Source organism: Stegodyphus dumicola, chromosome 9 (assembly GCF_044657685.1).
Source record: "Stegodyphus dumicola isolate Sdum_Otavi_A_Nest chromosome 9, ASM4465768v1".
Lineage (NCBI taxonomy): Eukaryota > Metazoa > Arthropoda > Arachnida > Araneae > Eresidae > Stegodyphus > Stegodyphus dumicola.
The window spans coordinates 44,827,794-44,852,314 of record NC_140776.1 but is presented as its reverse complement, the minus strand read 5'-3'; the positions used below and the strand labels follow the sequence as shown (position 1 = coordinate 44,852,314).

The window sequence follows — 24,521 nt, the reverse complement described above, 5'->3', positions numbered from 1 at the left end:
TCAGTTAATGTTGCAGATCGCATTGTTCCTTAATCTTCGAATTGGATCCGGCTTATTATTTTTTGCAGACTGTTAGAGCAATTTCATAAAAGTAAGCTTGAACTTTCGATTATGTCAAATAGAATTTCCGATATATATTTACTAATATGTAATTTGTATCTACAAAGCGAAAGTATGTTTTGAAATCCGAAATCTGTTTATCAGTTTCACGCCGCGGATTGGAAGTTGATCTGTCAGCACTATCCTTATCTTCAGAGCAGATGTTTTTATTTTATTTGGCTTCCTTACTATCCTACTAAGTATTATAATTCCTTACTGAGTGTAGTATTTCATCTCGATGTACTCCGTCTTTGATATGATTTAAATCAAGTTCCTCGTCATTATAATTCGCTTCCGATAGTGAAGAAAGTGACCCAGAGGTTATTGAAAACGAAAACATTTCGATTGACAAATTATTCGGTATTCTCAACACAGCAATTATAAGACTTGAACAGCGGAACTTAGTAATTAAACAAGAAATTATGTCTGTTTAATAGAATTAAAGAGAAAGTATTATCACATGAAACGAAGCAACTTACATTGAAAGAAATGTTTAATAAAGTAAACAAATAAATATTAAGCTTTTTCTTTTTGTAAATTTTGATACCCTTTACATCATAATTGTTCTTTATTTCATAAATTACGGTTTCATATTTTTAATTTTGTAATTTCTGCATGCCATCTTACCAGATTTAAACTGATGATCTATAATCCGGAATCGCCGAAGTCCCGACGAGTCCGGATCAACGACTTTTGACTGTATTTTTTTTTTTAAATACCAGTACAACACCTATGAGAACATATCACATTTTTCAAACATACATTTATTATCTCATACTAATGTCAAGTTTGGCTTATAATACACATATACAAATGAGAAGTTTGGCTTATGATACACATAATACACACTGTTATTTTAACTGGATCCAAACATGCACAAAAAAAGAAAGCAGTTTTTATACTTTCCACCATTATGCAGACAAATACTCTTGTTATACCTAAAAAAGTATTCTGCAACAAAACTTTGGTTGTATTTGCAATCTAAACTTTCTTAGAAAATTAAATACACTTCACATATTTCATCAAAAACACTAAATGTAACTTAAATTCTTATGTAACATAAAAAAAGTAAATGCAAGCTGTCAATTCTACTTCTTCCAAACGAATTAAATAAGTCCCTAAAACTGACAATTTAACAAAGCTATATTTTATATCTAATCTACATAAATACTGCTAACTGATAAATTAAGAAGAGTTGCAATAAATGAAAATTTTTGATCCTTTAGACATGAAATAAGTGCTTGACATTTAATAACATTGGTGCTTGACATTTAATTCTTGTAAAGTACATGCATTTTGCAAATACAATATTTAGTTTGAAATGGTTAATTTGGTACACTCAAAAGTCGTTAATTCGGACACCCATAATCCGGAATGATCTATAATCCGGACCTCAAAGCTACGAACTTTCTGCGCATGCGTCGCGTTCACGCATGCGCACAGGCGTTTAAGAGTGCGCGTAAGACCTTTACGGCTACGAATATGTTTGTGCGCATGCGCGTTTAATGTGTAACGGAGGTGTAAGCTAAGCTAAAATTATCTAATTCAGTTAATGTTGCAGATTGCATTGTTCCTTAATCTTCGAATTGGATCCGGCTTATTATTTTTTGCAGACTGTTAGAGCAATTTCATAAAAGTAAGCTTGAACTTCCGATTACGCCAAATAGAATTTCCGATATATATATATACTAATATGTAATTTGTATCTACAAAGCGAAAGTATGTTTTGAAATCCGAAATCTGTTTATCAGTTTCACGCCGCGGATTGGAAGTTGATCTGTCAGCACTATCCTTATCTTCAGAGCAGATGTTTTTATTTTATTTGGCTTATAATTCCTTACTAAGTGTAGTATTTCATCTCGATGTACTCCGTCTTTGATATGATTTAAATCAAGTTCCTCGTCATTATAATTCGCTTCCGATAGTTGAAGAAAGTGACCCAGAGGTTATTGAAAACGAAAACATTTCGATTGACAAATTATTCGGTATTCTCAACACAGCAATTATAAGACTTGAACAGCGGAACTTTGTAACTAAACAAGAAATTATGTCTGTTTAATAGAATTAAAGAGAAAGTATTATCACATGAAACGAAGCAACTTACATTGAAAGAAATGTTTAATAAAGTAAACAAATAAATATTAAGCTTTTTCTTTTTGTAAATTTTGATACCCTTTACATCATAATTGTTCTTTATTTCATAAATTACGGTTTCATATTTTTAATTTTGTAATTTCTGCATGTCATCAGATTTAAACTGATGATCTATAATCCGGAATCGCCGAAGTCCCGACGAGTCCGGATTAACGACTTTTGACTGTATAGATTCTATCGCTTAAAGAGTCACGTGGATACAAATGAACTAGCTGCACATAAACTGAACTTGTAAACGTTTAAAACCAGATTATAGAAAAATTACTAATGATACAATCAAAATTTCTACTTAAAACTGTATCTTAATAAGTACATTAAAGACCTTTTTTATAATCCAAGCACAAGTTTAAGGCTTTGTTGAGAACAGCCAAACTCATTTATGACTTTGTCACCAACAACGTATTGCACATATGAAAACAAAGCATTTAATGCTAAACAAAAGATTAAATTTTTCATAACTTAAATAATACGTTTCATAGAATATACTGACCATTGAAGGAAAAAATTTCAAAATATATAAAATAATAAATACACTAAAATATTTAGCAAGTTCACTGTACTTAAGTAATAGCTACCATTTACAACCCATATTTCTATTTACGGCATTTTATCTTTACACACTTTTAAAAATTTCCTTGAGAATTACTGGCCAAAGACTTATAATACAAAATACAAAAGGGTTTTTAATAAACTCATATACACAAATAACGCTACACATTTTATAGAAAAATATAACCAATCTAACGTTCATATATAAAATAAATGTTAAAGTCAGTTTTCCCACAACAACAAACTTTCATCTTTTCTTTGCTTAGATTCAGGCATTTACAATTTAAATGTAGCACAAAAATAAGGATCAACGTTCAATGGATTCAAACAAATACCACTAATTATGTAAACCAAACATTTGAACAAAAACTGAGTGACATTTAAAATGCACCATAAATAACAATTTTTAAGTGAACAGCAAAATTATAATCATCAAAACTCTTGCTAAACCCTGCAACAGAAAATTATTAAACCCCGTAACAGAAAATTTTAATGTTCAATAACTGTGCAAATCATAAATGAATTTTAAATACAAGTTTGTGAATCTACACATGTAATATTTTTTACATTACCAGTTTTCAACAATAAAGCTGCATTAAGAATATTTTGATCATTTCCTCAGAAGTGAAGAGCACTACAAACATTTCAGACATATGCATATTACATCATGAGACTGAAGACTATGCAAGTTTGACTATTTATATATCACTTTTCTTCACAACAATTATCCACAATTTGTACATAAGTGAATTTTCATATACAATTTAATAATTACTGCATTTTAAATAATAATTATGTACTTTATTGCCAAATATGTCTCCAGTAAATAACATATGAACATAATTTTATTTTGAAAGCAGCTATACATCATATTGTTGCTTAACAACAATCAAATGGCAAATTATGTATAGTTTTTACACAATATGTACAAATGCAGCGAGGTGATATAAATCTTTGGTTTTTGAGCATAAAAGCAGAAAATGTACATATTAAACAAAAAAATATACACATTATAGTACAGCAACAAACATGACATACTGACATTAAAAAATTACACTGAGTATGATTCGTGAAACAAATACTTTGTTCAAAATATACATTCACATTGAATTTAAATAAAAAAAAATCACAGAAAATCATTCTCTACATGGACTATTGAACAACCTGAGCTGCTTGCATATAAATTTTTAAAAAGATATGTATATCACAGATTTAAAGAAACATAACTGTACATGCCACCTCATATCCTTCAATATATTCCAGCTCTTCAGTTATTTTTCGAGCAATTTCCCACCCACAGTCAGTTCCTGGTTCAGATGCTTGGTGGACAAGACCTCTTAGTACACTCTCATGATAATGAAGCTGTTCACGCAAGAAATAAAACGATTCTAAACTTTTGCCATCTAGCAATGTTACATCTTTAGTTATATGAGATAAGTCTAAAGTATGAAAGCCCATACCACTCAGATGCTTGTAGTAACGATCTAAAGCTCCATTTTCCTCAAATATATCCACGCTTAACATTATATTCTTATTTGTTTTTTCGGAATAAGTGTTTGAGGAATGCAAATCACTGCAATCTGATTTAAATATCAATAAGCGTTTATTAGCATTTGACTTAATATTTACATTTTCTGAATCAATATTAGTATCTGACTGAGTTATTTTAATACCAGTAACATTATTTGATACATGCAATTCTTGACTATCAGGAGTGATAAATGCGAGTTTTGCAAGGCTATCTGTAATTTCATTGACAGGAATGCATTCAGTATCAAATCCTACAGAAGGAAGAAGCTTTGCAACACAATCTGATGCTAACTTTTTTATATCTGCCTCATTTGCAGTCACTGAATTTATAACTGTGCTCTGAGAAACAGAATTTAATTTTTGTTTATCACTTTCAAATAATGGAACAGATTTAAATTTTTCAAAAATTTGTCCACCCAGATTGGAAGAGTGTGAAGCACAGTTATCACTTTTTGTATCACACTTCAGAGATACACTCTCTTCAGTATCAAAAACCTTTGCTACAGAATTTAATGCTATCTTTTTTATATCAGCTTCACTTGGAATCACTGAATTTATAAGCAGGCTTTGAGAAACAGAATTTGATTTTTGTTTATGACTTTCAAATAGTGGATCAGATTCTAATTTGTGAAAAATTTCGCTATCCAAATTGTCAGCATTTTCTGAAGAATAGCTCATATCCTTAAAATCACATTTTAGAGATGTACTCTCTTCAATATCAATAGATGGAAAATGCTTTGAATTTGGTGCTACTTTTTTCACATCAGCTGCATTTGGAATCACTGAATTTACAAGTGGACTTTGGGAAACAGAACTCGATTTTTGTTCATAACTTTCAAATAGTGGAACAGATTCTAATTTTTGATCAATTCCTCCATCCGAATTTACAGCATGTACTGAAGCAGAACTGACAGCTAAATCTGCAGTATCACATTTTGGAGATGAACTCTCTATTTGTGGATTTGTGGACATTTTGGAAATGCACTCTCTACCTACAGAATTTGGTGCTACTTTTTTCATATCAGTTGCATTTGGAATCACTGAATTTACAAATGCACTTTGGGAAACATACTTTGACTTTTGTTCATGACTTTCAAACAGTGGAACAGATTCTAATTTTTGAAAAATTTGTCTATTCATATTGGCAGCATTTTCTGAAGAACAGCTCACATCCTTAACATCACATTTTAGAGATGTACTATCTTCAGTACCAACAGACGGGAAATGCTTTCCTACATAATTTGATTCTACTTTTTTCACATCAGCTGCATTTGGAATCACTGAATTTACAAGTGGACTTCGGGAAACAGAACTCGATTTTTGTTCATAACTTTCAAATAGTGGAACAGATTCTAATTTTTGATCAATTCCTCCATCCAAATTTACAGCATATACTGAAGCAGAACTGACAGCTAAATCTTCAGTATCACATTTTGGAGATGCACTCTCTATTTGTGGATTTGTGGACATTTTGGAAATGCACTCTCTACCTACAGAATTTGGTGCTACTTCTTTCAAATCAGTTTCATTTGGAATCACTGAATTTACAAGTGGACTTTGGGAAACAGAACTCGATTTTTGTTCATAACTTTCAAATAGTGGAACAGATTCTAATTTTTGATCAATTCCTTCATCCGAATTTACAGCATGTACTGAAGCAAAACTGACAGCTAAATCTTCAGTATCACATTTTGGAGATGCACTCTCTATTTGTAATAAAGTCTGCATTTGATTAGGAGAAATTCCTTTACTTTCTGTAATTACTGGAATGGGAGATGTAATACCGAGTCTTAAAACATCCGACATTTCTTTTATATCATGCTTTCTTGATGAATTACTGACTGATGATACTGACATTCCCTGCAGTTCAGATGAGCATGCACTATTAGATTTCAAATTTAATTTTAATAAACTATTTGATGAAATATTTGAAACAGCAGCTGATGCAGTCTCATTCTTTGCAACATTTATTAAAATGGCTAAAATTGTTTCTTTAGAAACCTCAGCATTTTCTGCAGCCTGCTGTTCAACTGTTACGCTTTCATCTGTGGAAATAGCAGAACTAGAAGCAAGCAATGAATTTCTATTCTGAAAATTCTTTTTGAAACTTCTAGCTCTAATACATTTAGATTTTTTTAATGAGTTTTTTGGCTTGCTTTTTCCATCCGAAGCTTCATCAACAGACTGCATCATTTTATTTGTGGGATGTTCTTTCTGATAACCATTTATTAAATTACTGAAATCTTTTTTTACATCAGCTTTTTTTGAAGATGGAGAAACAGACTCGCACTGCAATTTTCTATCAGATTTTATTTCACCTTTCAAATGATAGTGCTCAACACTGATTTCACTTCCCAGCTCATGTTCAATTAAATCTTTATTTTGTTCAGATAAAATAACATCAGATAAGTTTCTAGTTTCTTTTGACTTCTCTTTGTATTTTTCAATTTGATTTACATATCTGTTTTCATTTTCTAACCTGCAAACTTGTTTGTGCATATACTTAGTAGGTGTATTACTTTTATGTGAACTTTTATTTTCCAGTTCTGATACATGGAAGGGAAATTTTATTTCATGTTGTATGTAACTTGCAGTACTACTAACCTTTTGAAAATGCTTAGCTGTAACACCACGTGTAAGACGAGGATCTTGTAATGAATAGCCATTTATGCAAAGCTGCTGAACTTGCTTTTTTTCAGGACTATTTTTTGAATATGCATAACCACAATTACTGTTAGTTCTATTATTATGACAGAAACTCCATTTCACCCGCTTCAGAGAAATGCCATCTTTCTGTTTATGGTTCCGATAAAAATGAAGGCGAGGATCTTCTGGTGCAACTGATATTTTATCTGTATTAACTGATGTCTCATCAGATTCTAAAGAAGAAACACATTTCTCAGTAACTAAAATTTGCGATGCAGAATTACTGTGGCTGTGACTTGGAATCTGTAAACTTTGAGTGTGATAGTCACCAGATTTGAGGCTGTGGTGATGAATTTCCTGATCTTCTGCTGATGCAAATAATACTTGACATGAATCAATTGTTGCCTGATCAGACTCTGCATAATGAAAAACACCGCTGTTAGTTTTTGAGGTTTGTGATACTGAATTATGCTGAATCGCCAGATTGTGATGAGAATCTCCAGATTTAAGAATATGATGATGAGAAGACATAGGACTGGCACTTTCTACAGATGATACATCTAATTTTCGTTTCTTAGAGCTAAATGCAGGATCAGTGACCAGAAATGTTGACCAGGTTTTACTGCACAACTGCTCAAGTTTCTTCCAGTCCAATTCATCGGAATTTGCTTTATTTGAACTAATGTCAGGCACATGAAATTCTACAGAATTAATGGTAACAGTTTCTTGATCAAAAGAATTGCTCTGTTTTCTTTTAACCTGTGAACTTTTATGCACCTTATCAGAATGTTTATGAAAAAAGTCCTTACAAATATGGCACTCGGATAATAAACAATTACATTTATAATGATAAGGAGACATCAGCTTATATGTTACCGTATTGCTTTCAGTAGCAGAAATTTTACTGTAGCAATTACATGAACTATTATGCAAGATGTAATCTTCACTTGTCTTTAAATTACCAGTTTTTATATTGCTATGAGAAGATAATATATGGTGAATAAAATTCTGATTTTTTTTGTTTTTGCTGTTCCAGATATTTAAACAAAAGTAAAAGTTTGATATAATGTCCTTGTGAAAACAGCACCAATACTTTTTTAACATGAATAATAAGATTTCATTCACAGAAGCAGCTTGCAGAGTTTTATAAAATACACTTCCTTGAATAACTTGCCATTTCCAAAGTCTATGTTTTCTTTTTTCTATTTTATCTTTATATTTTCTCCTTACTGGGTGGCATGAAGTTTTCTTTACAGCATGAAATGGAAGTAGGGTTGGTTTTCGACTGAGTATCACAAGACTGACAGCCATCATCTAATACACAGGTTCTCCATGAAGCAAACAGAAGTTGCCAATCTTCAGTAGCATCCCACTTCAGTCAATATATTTATCAGACCTGCAATTAAAATTTATTTTAACTTAGAGACTTGTCAGACATTTTTCCTGCATAATAATTCTATACAAATGCAAGTAACCACATGTCAAAGCATTTAACTGATAATTATCATCTTTGATCATATTTACAGGGTTCATACACATTTCTGCACACAGAAATTAAGTACTTTTAACAGGGTTGCCACTCAAACAGGAGAATGAAATTCCCTGACTTTTCCAGGTTTTCCAGGTGCGTTTCAAGAAAATTCCAGTCTATCCGCGTAATGTACGTTGGCTACGCTAAGAGGTAAATTATGGTATTACTTGTATTGTGTAGCAAATTAACTAATTATTCAATAAATCCCAGAGGACATTTATTCTTAATTATTCTTGGTATACTTAGTTTGATAATTTTGTTTACTTTTCCACTTAAGAAACTTAATAAAATTTAAGATATATACATTAGATAACAAATGTATGTTTTATTTAATTATTACTCATGATAATTACCAGTTCAACACGAGGCTAATCCGGTCCTTATAAATCACTATGCAATGCTAAATAGTTAGGTTAGATTTTAGGTAAATTTAATTTGTGTGAGGTATGTTCTTAAAAAGCACCTTAACACTTGAAAACACAAATATAATTATAATAGTTGTTGTTTTCTCCATTGAAGATTGAGATTAGAATCTTCCCAATCTGGAATAAAATAAGGCTTTTTTTGCAGACATTCTGCAGCTAAACGAAAGAAAGAAATCTATTTTAATAAATTGAGGTATTTTATATTTAGTTCGCAGCATACATAAGAAAAAAATATGTGCATTAAATTTCGTGATGGTATGTCATCATACTGCTAGAATTAATTTCAAGATTATGCCAGAGAAAATTTCCTGAAATTTAGAAATATTATTTACTAATAATTAATAAATTTAGAGGGAAGAAGCATCATTAAATTATACGAATAACATAAAAATAAAGATAATTACTTAAAAATTGAATTAGAATAATCAACGATATTTTAGCGAATATAGTTATATTACATGGTAAGCCTAGATGACAGATTACTATTTTTTATTTTACTGCAAAATGGCAAGGTATTAAAAAGAAAAGTTTAAAAAGATTTTGCGGTAAAATTCTAGTATACGGTAAGGCTTTGGCACGATTTTGAAAATTGTCGCCAAGACCAAAATGACCCGTTTACTGCGCATCATCATGTCGCCAAATCCATACATGGAGATTATTTTAACCAAAAAACGTCTATGCAAAGAATCTCTAATTCTTTGGTCTATGTAAAGAAGAAAATTTTCCATACAAGTAAAATGCTATTACGCCGCTAGAATGCGGAGGGAAAATTTGCCAAGGAATTTGGCGACGGAACCTGGCGGCCAGAATTTCCCTCTCCGCGATCGTTTCTTCTTGGATTTTTCGCAATAATTTTAAAAACGGATTTTCGTAGTTCCCCCCCCTGAAAATTACTAACCTATGAATTAATTTACTTGCGCCAAAAAATATTTTCTTTTAATTTAGAGTTTAACTACTTGCGCTAAGACTAAACTTCACGGTTGCGGTGCCGTGCGCTATAATATAGCAAGTGGTAAAGTGTCTCATTTACGCCGCTCCGCATCTGCGAGTGCAATCCAGAGCTGTAACTCGAGAAATAAACAATCTCGTTGTTAGGCGACGTGTGCACAATGTTATTTTCATTTTTGCGATAAATGCTTATCGACGTGGTGTTCACGTCGCTCGCAGTTTGAAACAAAAACATCTCGACGTGCGTGGCACGTCTTTTTAGCGCAAGTGGTTAAAGAAATTTTAAAGGATATTCATTTAATGAACTCTTGATAACGTGACCTTCGAACTTCGACACCGGTTTCCAGCTTTGGCGGCAGATATATCACGCATGCACAGCTGTTTCCCTCTATGATGGAACGGAGCCACGTCTGTTGCAGAGAGGTTTTCCTTCTTTACAATACATATTCTTTGATTCTAACCTCTATGGTACCGTATGCTAAGATTAAACCCATTTTGTTTTATACGAGAACAGGTACTTTCTTTAGTTCATGCACTGCACATGCGATTCTCGAGAATACTGGAAACCAAACCATTGCGGGAAACTTGCTTTGCCTTTCTGGAAGGTAATCAAATTGGAGCTGCGAAAATTGGCTCTATGCCAGCAGACACTCACGTGATAGGCAATTCGCCAAAAAAGTTATCTCTTCCGACGTTGGCGCAAAAATCGCTTTTTTTGGCGGGATCATTGTATGAACTTCCCTGACTTCCAGATTTTGACAAAAATACTTAAATTCCCTGACTTTTCCCCGAATTTTTTGGTCAATTTTCGAATTCCCTGACTTTTCCCGGTTCTCCCGGTTTTCCGGGTAGCGTGGCAACCCTGTTTTAAGGACCATTAATGAAAAAAATTAAGGACCTATGAGCAAATGGGAACTGAATAAACTCTATTGAAGATATTATCTATGCTTAAATTTCACTTTTGTAATACCATCCTAAAAATAAAATAGATCCCTAAGTAGTACGCATTATTACTAAACATGAATTAAGATAATTGTTAATAAGTTTGAGAATAAAATAAACTTTATGTAATTTATCAAGTAGCATTAAATATTTTACACTTATAATAGTTGGTCATATTTGAAAGAAGATAAGCGACATTTACGTTTTACTAACAGTTAGCTTAATGTCTCATTTTGTCACATACTTGGTCCATCTAGAGGTTTAGTAAATAGTAAGTAGATTTAATGTCAAACTGCATAGGTTAAAATGAGAAGTAAGATCATAATCAGCACGATTCATAACAAAAGACTGAATGTTGTCACTATTGTTGTTTGTCTAGAGAGAGACCTGCTGATTAGAACAAATCTGAAAGGCCTGATGTAGGCAAAGTTGGCAAGTGTTGAAAGTTAGTCAGGCTCTGTTTGATGCAGTTAGTGTCATAGCTTCATCTACAGTTCCAAGGTTTGTAATCCAGTTAATATACTTTAAGGTTCCAATAAGCCATTAAAGCACCAGAGGTGATAAGTTGTTTTGTATTATTTTAAGTCTCAGTAGATGCATTGAATAGGTTTTACTTGAATTTTTACATTTTTATATTTTATCTTGTGACCACAGTGAGCATTAATGAAAGGCAATAACTCACTTTAATGAAAGGCAATAACACACTTATGTAGAGATAATTTTTAAGGGTAAGCAGTTAGTTATAAATAATTAAGTTAGGTAGTTTGATAACCTTAGTCATTATGGATTTACATGACCACTATTAAATTTTATTTTTTAACAATATTTGTTAAAAAAGCCCTATTAAAATCAAAAGCTAATAAAATTTCACAGTTTAAAATATATGTAATTCATGACACAGATTCTTAAACGATATTAAGATAATTAATTACACATTAAAAGCTACAAAACATTTATATTTTGTAACAACACCAGTCAACAGCGGTGTAGCTAGAGTGCAGCAAGGGGGGGACATCTGTCCCCGTGCCAAGCATCCAAGGGGGGGGACCAAATTGATGCTATGAAATTTTTTAATGAAATGTTTTCCATTCTAGGCACACAAAAAGGGGCGCAAATTCTTCAGTTGTCCCCGGGCGCTTGAAACTCTAGCTACGCCCCTGCCAATCAACAAGATATTTATCCATCATTTTAATTTGAAGCCTTCGCAGACATTTTGGCTAGTTTATATCAATTTCTTTCTCCTTTAAACATCTTTTCTAACAATTAGAGATTTGTCTCAATATTCAAACCAATGCACTCACTAGTTTCTGCATGCTTTATCTCCTCACTTGTGAACCTCTCCACAATGTACCTATGAGGGTTTATTTGATCTGGGAAAAGTTAAATAGTCCAAAACCCTCGATAAACGTGAAGCATATTATCGCTATGCCTGAAATTAACTCCAATATCAGACAAAGGTTTAAATAAGCCGCTTTTTTTAAAAAGAACTTAGAACATAAAGACATGTTCTGATGCTAACAAAATCAATTACAGCTCACAGTGATGTAATTAAACAAGAACACTCAAATTCAAACTAATAATGTGGACTAGTGGTCAACGATTATACAATTTAATTTTAATTTAATCTGGCTCAATAAACTATCATATGAGGAAATAGAAATGGGAAATTATAGTAAAGGTTGAAATCATAAACAATTGGATAATTTACATAATAATAACTGCACCTATCTTTGAAGAATAATTTCCATTATGTATTCAGTTTTTCTTCTTCAACACGTTTCCTTTTCATTTTAGAATTTTTGGATTTAACTAAGATTTATGTTATTCTAAAAACACTAAATGCATTTATAATGTACAGAAAAAGCGGCTAATTTTATTTCATTAGTAATATGAACATTCAGAAGCAATATGAAATATATATAGTGAAGGCCAGTTACAGAGCTGATGTTGCAGAATTTCTAGAATTTAGTGACACACCGAACAACAAAATCTAGAAATAGCAAAACTTTTAGAATTTAGAGCAGGCATTAGAAGCAGAATTTAGAAAGGCACTAGGCAGCAGAATTTAGGATCCACAGAGATCACATCAGGTGGGAAAATGCTTAGAGCCAGCTATGTGTATGATGCAATAAGACATATTAGATGAATCTTTTAAATTGTAAGTTTTCAGTTTCTTTATTAATAAAAAAAATTCCTCTCTATAGTGCCTGCCCATAAGACAAGATTAAAAGCATTTTTGATATTTTCCATGCCTCAGTCTAGTGAAAAGTAGAGAAAATAAAGGGAAGATAAACATGTTAAGATTCTAGTATCAGAAGTAAAACATTCAAATATTATGTTTTCATTGTTCTTCTAGATATTCTCCATAAAGTAAGAAATTCATTGCAAACTTTCTTAAAATACATCCATTACATGTTGATACCATGGTGACATTTTTTATATTTTTCATTTTGTCACATATTTCTCAAATCTTCTAGAATCGTGGGTCTATAAATCTTGCCTTCTACACCTTCCAAACTGCAATGTCTAAAATTCTAAAGAAAAATTATTCCTATCAATTCTGTAACAGCAAAAAGACAGAAATATTTTGGGAAAAAAAAAAAAAAAAAAAAAAAAAAAAGGAAGAAAAAGTGTAAAATTAATTTTATAGAGAAACCTGATGCATATTCTGAGATGCATATGGAAAAAAGCTCTTACTATGAAAAAATTAAAAAGAAGACATTTTTAATTACATAGCTAATTTTGCTTTTGCTAAGAGCTGTTTCGTAAATTGTGCTATAGAGCACAATCTTGTTTATATATCTTGTTTATTTTTCAGATTCAAAATTTTATATAATAAGTTGAAAAAATGAAACTTTATAATATGACAGCGAAAAATAAAACACAGACACAGAGATTGCATCAGGTGGGAAAATGCCTAGTGCCAGCTATGTGTATTGTGCATTAAAAAATATTAATGCCTGCTCATGTGATAAGATCAGAAGCATTTTTGATATTTTCCATGCTTCTGTCTAGTGAAAAATAGAGAAAATAAACATGTTAAGATTCTAGTATCAGAAGTAAAACATTCAAATATTATGTGAAACATTCAATATTGTTCTTCCAGATGTTTGCCACAAATTAAAAAATTCATTGCAAACTTTCTGTAGAATACATCCATTACATGTTGATACCATGGAGACGTTTTTCATTTTGTCAAATATTTCTCGAATCTACTAGAATCGTGGGTCTATAAATCTTGCCTTAAAATCTTTCTAAACTTTCCAAGCTGCAATGTCTAAAATCCTAAAAAAAACTTATCCCAGTATTTCTGTAACAGCAAAAAGACAGAAATATTTTGGAAAAAAAAATGGAGGGAAAAGTATAAAATTAATTTCATAGAGAAAACTAATGCATATTCTGAGAATTTTGAATATTATGATACAATTACATGGGAAAAACTCTTACTATGAAAAAATTAAAAACAAGACATTAATTAATTACATAGCTTATTTTGCTTTTGCTAACAGTTGTTTCGTAAATTGTGCTTTATAGCATTATACCTTGTTTATTTTTAAGATTTAAAATATTGTATAACAAGTTGTCATATAATACGACAGCGAAAAATAAAAGTGTTTTATTTTAATGTTAATTTTTAAATATAATTTCAATATATTACATTAATGAAATTTATTAATGTTGCGATGTTTTAAAAAAAATCGTCGAAAAATTCTCAGATCTCGGAATTAAAAAGTTTCTATAGAAACTAATCTTAAAATCGCCAAAATGTTGAAAAGTCGCCAAATTTAGAACCGTTTAATAATTCACATCCCCAAAAGCGAAAAGTTGTTTAAGAGCTCTTTACTAGAAAAAAATGAATTTCGAAATGCTAATGTTTCACTTCTTGCTTAGAAACTCGAGTATCCCATCATTTATATTAGGAATAGAAACAAATTATAACTCATGAATCCATTCAAAAGATAACCATATATACGGCAGTGAATCGCCAAAAATATTCCTCAAAATGCTGATTCACACTCAAAGTACCAGTCGTAAAAGAAGACAGAAATTTCAGATGATTAAAATTAAGGACCTTCTGCTGATTTTGGCCAAAATTAAGGACTTTTAAGGTTCAAAAATCGATTCCAAAAAATCTAAGGACTCTTAAGGACCGTACGAACCCTGATTATTTATCAATAATTTGCATACATCTCAAACCGAAACATTCTACATAGAAACATCGTTGATTTTACACCTAATATTTTAAATTCCTGACGCCAAACTGGCGAATCATTATTTACTATATTTTGCTTTCAACACTGCATGTTTATCAACACATGACAACTTGAGTAATGACGTAATGCAGCGATGCCTAAACAATTTTATATATACCGGTGGTTATAATTAAACTGCCCCTATAAACGGCATCTTACAGAGCAAGCGGGTGAACGGAACGCAACGAAATTTTGTATATGGGCTATAACGACTATACACGAGATGCGCTCACGGAAATTCGGGGTAAAAAAAAAAAAAAAAATAGTTCCAAAATGTCCACAAGACGGCGCCTTTTCGAGAAAAACAGGAAATTTAACACAATAAACAACCAAAATAATTTCCCGACTCACCTGCAAATGTATGGTGTGGACATTCCCTGGGTCAAGCAGGTCCCTTATCTTGGGGTGATCCTCAATTGATTCAGTCTCTTACATGGAACCCACACGTTACACATATACTCAGGAAGTTTCGAGCTAGTAAAGCTTCACTCTTCCCCTTAATTGCTCGAAACAGTGTTCTATCTATTGATAATAAGTTGCTCATTTACAAAACCATGTTGCGTCCAATTCTTAGTTATGTATGCCTCATCTGGGCATACTCGCGCAAAAGTTTGAAATGGCAATTACAAGCTGCCCAAAACGGGGTATTGCGTATGATATGTAATGCCCCCTGGTCCATTCGGAATAGCCAAATTCGTAAAGAGTTAAGAATAGAGGATCTTTGTGATTTTTATTGCCGCCTATCTAGGGCATTTTATGATAAACAGGAACTTCTGGACAATCCTGTGGTTGTTAACTATTGTTATGATACTAGGGACCCCAATTTCAGTAAATGCAAGGGCGATCCTAAATGTTAGTAATATGTAATTTTGTATATGTATTATACAAATGGTTGCTCAGATTCTTTATTGTATATTGTTCTTTTTTCCTCCTGATTGCATTTTGTTTTTACTAGTGGCACTAAGGCGTCGCACTTCGTATTTTGTTTCTCTTGTGTGTACATGTAATCAATCTTCTGTGAAATAGTTGCTAAAAAAATAGTTAATTATGTATGGATTAGTAATTAGGTACTTAAGGAAAAAAATATGTATTTAACTATTAGCAATTATGTACTTAAACTCTTACTCATTTAATTATTTAGCACATTCATAATACAGACAAAAGTCGTTGATTCGGACACACATAATCCGGAATGATCTATAATCCGGACCTCAAAGCTACAAACTTTCTGCGCATGCGTCGCATTGAGGCATGCGCGTAAGACTTTTAAGGCTGCGAATAGGCGTGTGCGCATGCGCGTAATACGTTTACGCTTGTGCGTTTAATGTATAACGGACGGTATAAGCTAAGCTAAAATTATCTAATTCAGTTAATGTTGCAGATTGTGTTGTTCCTTAATCTTCGAATTGGATCCGGCTTATTATTTTTTGCAGACTGTTAAAGCAATTTTATAAAAGTAAGCTTGAACTTTCCATTATGTCAAATAGAATTTCCGATATATATTTACTAATATGTAAAGGATCTACAAAGCGAAAGTATGTTTAGAAGTCCATTACATAAAAAGTGGAATTGCTGCAAAAAATGGACAAAGGCATATCCTTCGTTTCTCAAACCATTCTGAAATCTGTTTATCAATTTCACGCTGCTCTGCGGACCGGGGGGGGTAAGGCCTAAACGCCGCGGCGCGCAATGAATTGGAAATTAATCTGTCAGCACTATTCTTATCTTTAGAGCAGATGTTTTTATTTTATTTGGCTTACAATTCCTTACTAAATGTAGTATTTCATCTCGATGTACTTCGTCTTTGATATGATTTAAATAAAATTCCTCGTCATTATAATTCGCTTCCGATAAAGAAGAAAGTGACACAGAAGTTATTGAAAACGAAAAAATTTCGATTGACAAATTAGTCGGTATTCTCGACACAGCAATTATAAGACTTTAATAGCAGAACATTGTAACTGAACAAGAAATTATGTCTGTTTATAGAATTAAAGAGAAAGTATCATCACATAAAACGAAGCAACTTAAACAACTTACATTGAAAGAAATGTTTAATAAAGTAAACAATTAAATATTAAGGTGGTGGTTTTTTTTTTTATTATTATTTTTTTTTATTATTTTGAAACCCTTTAGATCATAATTGTTCTTTATTTCATAAATTACGGTTTCATATTTTTAATTTTATAATTTCTGCATGCTATCTTACCAGATTTAAACTGATGATCTATAATCCGGAATCGCCGAAGTCCCGACGATTCCGGATTAACGACTTTTGACTGTAATTTACTACTGTCCGAAAACAAAAGAATTAAATTTACTGTGAAGGAAATAAAAATTGCAGTTCTAAAACAATTCAAATTTCCAATTCTTGTTTAATGGAAAAGCAACTCTTCACATTTTTTCTATAATATTTGACACTGAAATATGATTTAATGTCACAATTGGTATTTATTTGTTAACAACACAACCATCTTTAGAGCTATTTGGCTATTTTTTACAGATGAAAAGGTAAAATATACTTATCGGGTGTAAATCGGATATTTTTCGATACTTTAGATTCCTTAACTACCAATGTTTATCGCAAGTCAGCAGACATATTCAACATATCAAAAAGACTTCAGAAATTTTACATACAAATTTTATTTTTTAAATAAGAATTGTTATAACACATTTAAAAAAACTAGAGAAACCCTGGCATTTTCTTCATATTATTCTTCTCCCCATGTACTCTCCTTTTTTTTCTTTTTTTTTTTTTTTTTTAAATTTTCTTGCACGAAGTAAAAAGGAAGTATTGTAATCGCGAAAAGTTTCAGGCAGCATATTTCAACGAAAATATCCATTTTGACCGCTGTCGAATGCAATTTAACTATGTTTTTGAAGGACATCTGTACGTAAATACAAAATAAAACTTTTCCTCCAAAAAAATTATAAAACTGCTTTAAAATGAATTCTGAAGAGAATTTTTAGTAGCATTTGTACGTACGTATCTCGCATAACTCAAAAACGAATAGCCTCAGAACGTTGAAATTTTGTATATAGGACTGCTATAACATGCAGATGTGCACCTCGTATTTTGATTGCAATCAGCGGCACCAAACGTTATATATCCGAAATCACCTCATATGCGGTCAGGTCGTAAATTTACCATCCCTTTTTTCAGAGGGAGAGCCGACGAGGAGGGGATAATCTTGCTCGGGGTCTTGAGAAAATGTGGGAGGCCGTTTAAACATGTTACTTCTCTACATTCAGTTTTATACAGAAAAAAATACAAATTGAATTTTTCTAATGAATGGAATTTTGTACAATGAAAATTTATTATTGAACGATAAACTGTAAGATAAATAGCATCTTTTTTTAAAGCCATAGGTGTAGAAAGACAGATATTTGTTACACGAATGAATTTGTAGTAAATATTGAGTTTTTCGTTTCGAATGCTATGTTCCATGTATGCGAAGTAGCTGAGTATGTGAGATAATAGTCATAACCGAATGGCTTTCAACCTTTTCACGGCTAAGGACTGTTTCTCAATTACATTGTGGTCGCTGCTCTTTGGTTAATTTTCTAATGACATATAAACAATAATTTTTTTTTATTTGAGACTTATGAATAAATTAACGCAAACTAGACTTCAAAAAATTCTTCAGAATGAAGTTAAATAATACCTAAAAATACATTATTGGTGCACTTTTGGGTTTTATATGTAGTAGTTAATATGGAATCCTTAAATTATATATATCTATGTATAATTATATATAAACAGAACAAAATATAGAACAAGGTATAAAATATCAAAGAAAAATATCTTTATTATACAATGTTCATTACCATACGTATGTTTCCGTAATATCAATATAAATGGTTAGTTAGGTTTCGTAAACATATAATTTATTTTTATATTTTGTATTTTTTGTATTATACATATCTGAAGTTTAATTTTACTTGTTCTCCTTTTGGGTTACGACTTTAAGTGAGAAAGAATTGTTAAGGCATTTATAGGGATTACATTACATGCAATCAGTTAAGATCCGACTTTTCCTTTCTTTTAATCATTGTATATATTTAAATACTACTTTATAAGTATACATAAAATATAGCAGTTTTTTAAGCTACTTATTTATATATCTATTGTTTGGTCTGGTTTGTTTGATTATAGCAAAGCATTCGACGGCTATTTGCCTAAGGGTAAGGGTGCCACGCGGAGAACTTTCTAAGCAAAAATGACTCTTACGCACGTTACACGTGGGGAAAACCACGAAAACGCCAATACAGCCATCCCGTTCACCGGGATTCGAACCCGGATCGATCTGCCGGAGTTCAACGACTTTACCGCTCAGCTGCTAGTAAGCCACACACACACATCCACACATATACATTAAATTATATTTACATGTCGTTTATTAAGTATAATTGAATGTAATTTAATCATAAAGAGTTAGAAAATATTCTACGGAATTACTTCACTTCGTAGACTTTTTGTAAGCTTCACCATATTTCCTCTTTTCTAATTATTCTTGAAGCATTTAACTTTTTTAAAAAAGGGCACATTAATACGGATCACTGAACTAAGGTACTCGATACAAGACAGATTAATCAGCTACTAAATTTTGATTTTCATTGAGTAAAAATGAATTCATCTGCATTCTATAAGAAAGCAGATATTCAAAAAATGTTTTTTCTATTCTCGCAGTCATAATATTTTTTTTAAATATTCAGCTAATTCATATTCAAATAAATACTCCAATCCATTACAATTAGTAATAAATCGATACAGTAAATAAATAATTAAAATCAATTAAATGGAATTTTAATTGCCATTTTCCCTCTGATAAACCCCTCTTTAGAGTTCAATAACAGTCGATCAGCTTTTGTTGGGGTTCATTTTTCTTTATGGTATGCTTACGTTATATATAGTATATGTATTATTGCTCATACTCGTCAATTGCAACTTTTAATATCTCTTGGAAAAAAAATCAGTATGGGAATCCAGAAAATTATTCTTAGTGACTCTAAAACTATTATTACTAAGCATTGTCATTGCACAGTGTTTAAAAAAAATCCCATTTTTTAAAGGTAGATCCTATGCTCATATCCTAGTTAGTCTACAATTAAAAGCTGCGAGTCAAAATTAAGGGGAAAGGAAGGAAGCCTTAATTAGAAGTAGTTATAGGAAATGTTAATCAATACTTATTATCTTATGGATTAAACACTTACTCCCTATTTGATCACGTGTATGGCAAACGGATATTCGTCAATCATAAAGAAAAGAAAGGTGAATCAAAATGAGTTATATTCTTGTTTTTCAAACTGCAAAACCATCTTAAGCTACTATCGGATTTAATCTTTAAATTATTCCAATAATAATCAGAACAATGGGGGCCACTATTCTTAACTATAATTTATTAATGCAAATCCTATTTTGGTTTCAAATGCTTTTCATTAATTACATTAATGATATGGATATTTACTAATTATTACTATTACTAAAATAGTTGTAAATACTTTATTACTGATATGTTTATGTACTATTTTATTAAAAAACGTATTTATTAATTTATTAATATTAATTAATTATTTATTGATAAACCAAAAGTGCATACTAATATTATTAAGCTGTTTAATAAACACGTAAAAGAGCACTTCAAAACTTTTCGTATCCTATGTAATTTGTCTCCATTCCGGTACCGTGTGCATCCTTGTACGCGTTACTGACTTAGTGAAACACAGAGGAGAGCTCCATTCAAGATTTTATTCCTGATCTACTGATACTGAATGAGACCTAAAAACACTTTTTTTAAAAAAATAAATCTCCTCTTATGATCCCTGACACAGCCGTTTACTTTCCCCTTCCGTAATTAACGTCAGTCTCCTGCTCTTGACCGCATTTGCCAAGCCACCCCCGGCTCAGTGACCTCAGTTTCTTTACTCTTATATGTTTGTAAATTGTGCATCTTTTGCTTTAAAAATGATTGAATTATGTTGTTCTTATCCTTCCGGTTAAGGTCTTTATACCTTTAGTGGCTAAAATTTCATAAGCCGGGTAAGTTGGCGCCAAACTATTTTGGCCTTCCAAATTTGGCGAATTTTTTAGGCGCACTAAATGAAAGCACTAAAATGTGATTTTTAAACGTAAACAGAATAGTAACTTTTAAGTTTTGCAGTAGTAAAACGTAGTTATTTTATGTAAACAGAATAGTAAAATGAGATGATAAAATACTAGATGAGTAAAACAAAGTCCAACAGCTTTGTAAGTAAAAGCATAGTCCTATATACAGTGTCTCACAAAATCTCACAAAAGTGATGGGACACTTGTGCTTTACAAAAGGAAACTGTAATAAAATAAATTTTAAAAACATGTACAAATTTTTTGCGGGTGTGTTTCATACTTAAATTTAGTAACAAATTATTACATAAGATACATTTTCTCAAAATATTAAAATATTAATTTAATAAAAATACAATTGTTCAGAACGGAGCAAAAAATGGCTCACATAAGTGATGGGACACCATTAGATACTAACTACGTACTACAATAACAATATTTTTGGAGGTTTTTATTTTTACTCAAAAGCAATTGGCAATAATTTATAAAATCGTCTGCAGTATTTCTCTCCAGTTTGGTTTGGCAATTTTGTGTTTTTTAGCTCTGTGCAGCCATGAATGCTAAACGAAAAGAAACTTTGCCTGAAATTCGAAATAAGGAGTTATTAATTTGCATATTGAACGTGGAAAATCTATTAGAGAAACTGCTGAAACAGTTAACTTGAGTCATTCAATAGTTTTCAATATCATTAAACGATATAAAAAGAATCATATGATTCAGGATAAAAGAAGACCTGGCCGACCATCAAAGCTACTATCCAATGGAATAAAGCGAATTATCGTTCGAAATATTAAAAAGAATCCAAGAATGAGTGCTCCTAAAGTTTCTGCTGATTTACAAGCATTATATGGAGTAATTGTAATTGTTAATCCTGAGACTATTAGAAGAGTAATTTAATCTGCTGGATATGACGGTAGAGCAGCCAGGAAAAAATTCTTCGTAAGTGAAAAGAATAGAAAACTCAGACTGGCTTTTGCAAAATCCAACATAAATAAGAATTCTGATTACTGGAATGAAGTTATATTTGCTGATGAGAGTAAATTTAATATATTTGGTTCTGACGGTAGAATCTTGGTGTGGCCCACATAGCACAAAAACATCCTTGGGATATCCCAAGGATGTTGCTCGCGGGATATGCGCACATCCTTAGGACATCCCGGAATATCCCGCGAACCTCCTAAACACCTCCTCCCGAGTGCTTAATGTCACATCCCGGGATATCCTCAGGACATCCTAACCAAGTCCCATCGACAGCGTGCGGGATGTTATTAGGATATGAACTCCTTACTTACTACATCCTCAGGACATCCCGGGATATCCCACAAACCTCCTAAGCACATCCCATTATATCCTAAAAACATCCTATCTATGTCCCATCGACAGCATATGGGAGGTTATGAGGATTTAAAAGTCCTACTTACTACATCCTCAGGACATCCCGTAATATCCCAATTTCCTCTTAAACTCATCCTCCTGAGCGCTTAATGTCACATCCCAGTATATCCTTAGGACATCCTATCTACGTCTCACCGACAGCGTATGGGATGTTATCAGGATTTGAAACACTAGTTACAATATCCCTTTAACCTCTTAAATACATACTCTCAACTGCTTAGTGTCACATCCCAGTATATATACAGAGGAAAATTCCAGTGAAAGTATGTGAAGGTATGATGATCTAAAACCTACTTTTTTTACACAGATAGTCTCAAATCCTTTTCCTATGGTTGCTATGGAAAAATCAGAAATGTTGAAAATATTTATACAACTTATTTTGTTTTTAAATCTGAATTTGTGAATATATTAAAACTGAGCAAGGAATTTAAAATGAATTATTAATAAAAAATATTAAAACTGAAAATTTTGCTTTTATTTTTAAGATATTAAAAATCTTTTGATCATTTTTAAACATCCAATAGACCCCAAATTGAATTATTCATAATTAAATTATTTTACAAAATCAGTTAATTTGTATTAAAAATTGAATAATAAAATTAGCCATTTAATAATCTTTACATAAATGAATCATCTTTCTTTAAAACATGTAAGGAATTTATAGTGTTTTGATGACACTGTTGGGAAATTGTTAAAAGAAATAAATTGTATTTTTAAAACTAAATCAACTCCTAGCCTCAGAATAAATAAATATGTTTTCGTAACATGAGAATGCTGCAGGCTTTTTTATATATTTAATATTTAGTTGTAAAAATTTGACATTATGTTAACAATTCTTTATATCATTCAAAAGGTAACTCAAGAAGCTCTTCTAAAATTCTATCTTTCTGCTCACACAATTAAAAAAAAAAATCTGAAAGGCCTCAGATTTTAGCAGTCACTCAAAGAGGCTAAAAGTTTATGAATGCATAGATTATCAATACAGATGGGGCAGTAGAAATAGCAAAACATTTTATAAGATACTGACACCAGAAAGTTATATATCTTCTATATATTTGAAAAATGAAGAAATATATCATGTAATTATGTAAAAATATTAAAATGTTTTCAATTAGATATATCATGAATTAAATGCATTTTAAATCAATCAGATTAAAAATTAAAAAAAGCATTGTTAAGAATTGTGTGTAATGCTTTTAAATAGCTTGGCTTGTTAGTCAATAATATATTAGATTTTAAAGGTAAATATGTTAAATTTTGCCAAATGGCAAGACTTGAATGAAAAGCGAAACAAGTTTACGATTGACAATATGAAGTCACATTTCAAAACTAATAGCCCTTTTAGATTAAAAAAAAAGTTTTGAAAATAATTTGCAATGGTTCATCGGTATTATTTTACGCAAAATTCAGTAAAATGAAATTTACCCGTTGAAATCAGCACCAAATTAAACTTTGTAAATTCTAGCGCATGTTAAAGGTTGTCTCATCCATAATTTTATTACTAACCATTCATTTAAGAGCAAAATAAAACAGTAATTGCCATTTATATGACAATCAATATCAAAAATTTAAATCTGCATTTTACGCAACATAGAAAAACTTCAAAAGATCTACTGTTTACCATGCAATTAAGGCATTTTATTCTGCAATCAACTCCACCAATTATTAATTCCATTAAGTATATTCAGTTTACACTTTCTGCTCAATATATGCTATGTAAAATTTTCCATAAATTTATTAATTCATTTTATTTTGAGGTGAGCTTTTATTCAACTCTCAATGTCAACGAGAATGTTTAGTTCAGTTTTTATTCGGTCTCAAAAGAGAAATCAAAATACGTGGATTTATGTACGTGTATTTATGAATCAAAATACATGAGAAATCACAGTGAGAAAAGCACTGCTACCTTAAACTGTGATTATATATAACAAATGCAGTGAATTATA

At 31.3% G+C, this 24,521-nt stretch overlaps 1 protein-coding gene across 3 annotated transcripts in view; it reads right to left on the bottom strand.

Moving 5' to 3' along the window:
• Positions 1–842: 842 nt before the first annotated feature.
• Positions 843–24,521, bottom strand: part of LOC118197241 (uncharacterized) — a 63,489-nt gene continuing 39,810 nt past the window's right edge. For 2 of the 3 annotated variants that reach the window (XM_085823394.1, XM_085823396.1), the window contains exon 2: positions 843–8,374. In XM_085823394.1, the coding sequence (XP_085679520.1) occupies positions 4,015–8,292 (4,278 nt within the window). In that variant the 5' untranslated portion in view covers positions 8,293–8,374 and the 3' untranslated portion in view covers positions 843–4,014. Of the gene's footprint in view, positions 8,375–10,203; positions 10,608–24,521 lie in introns of those variants that run through there. The other variant, XM_085823395.1, reaches the window with a different exon arrangement.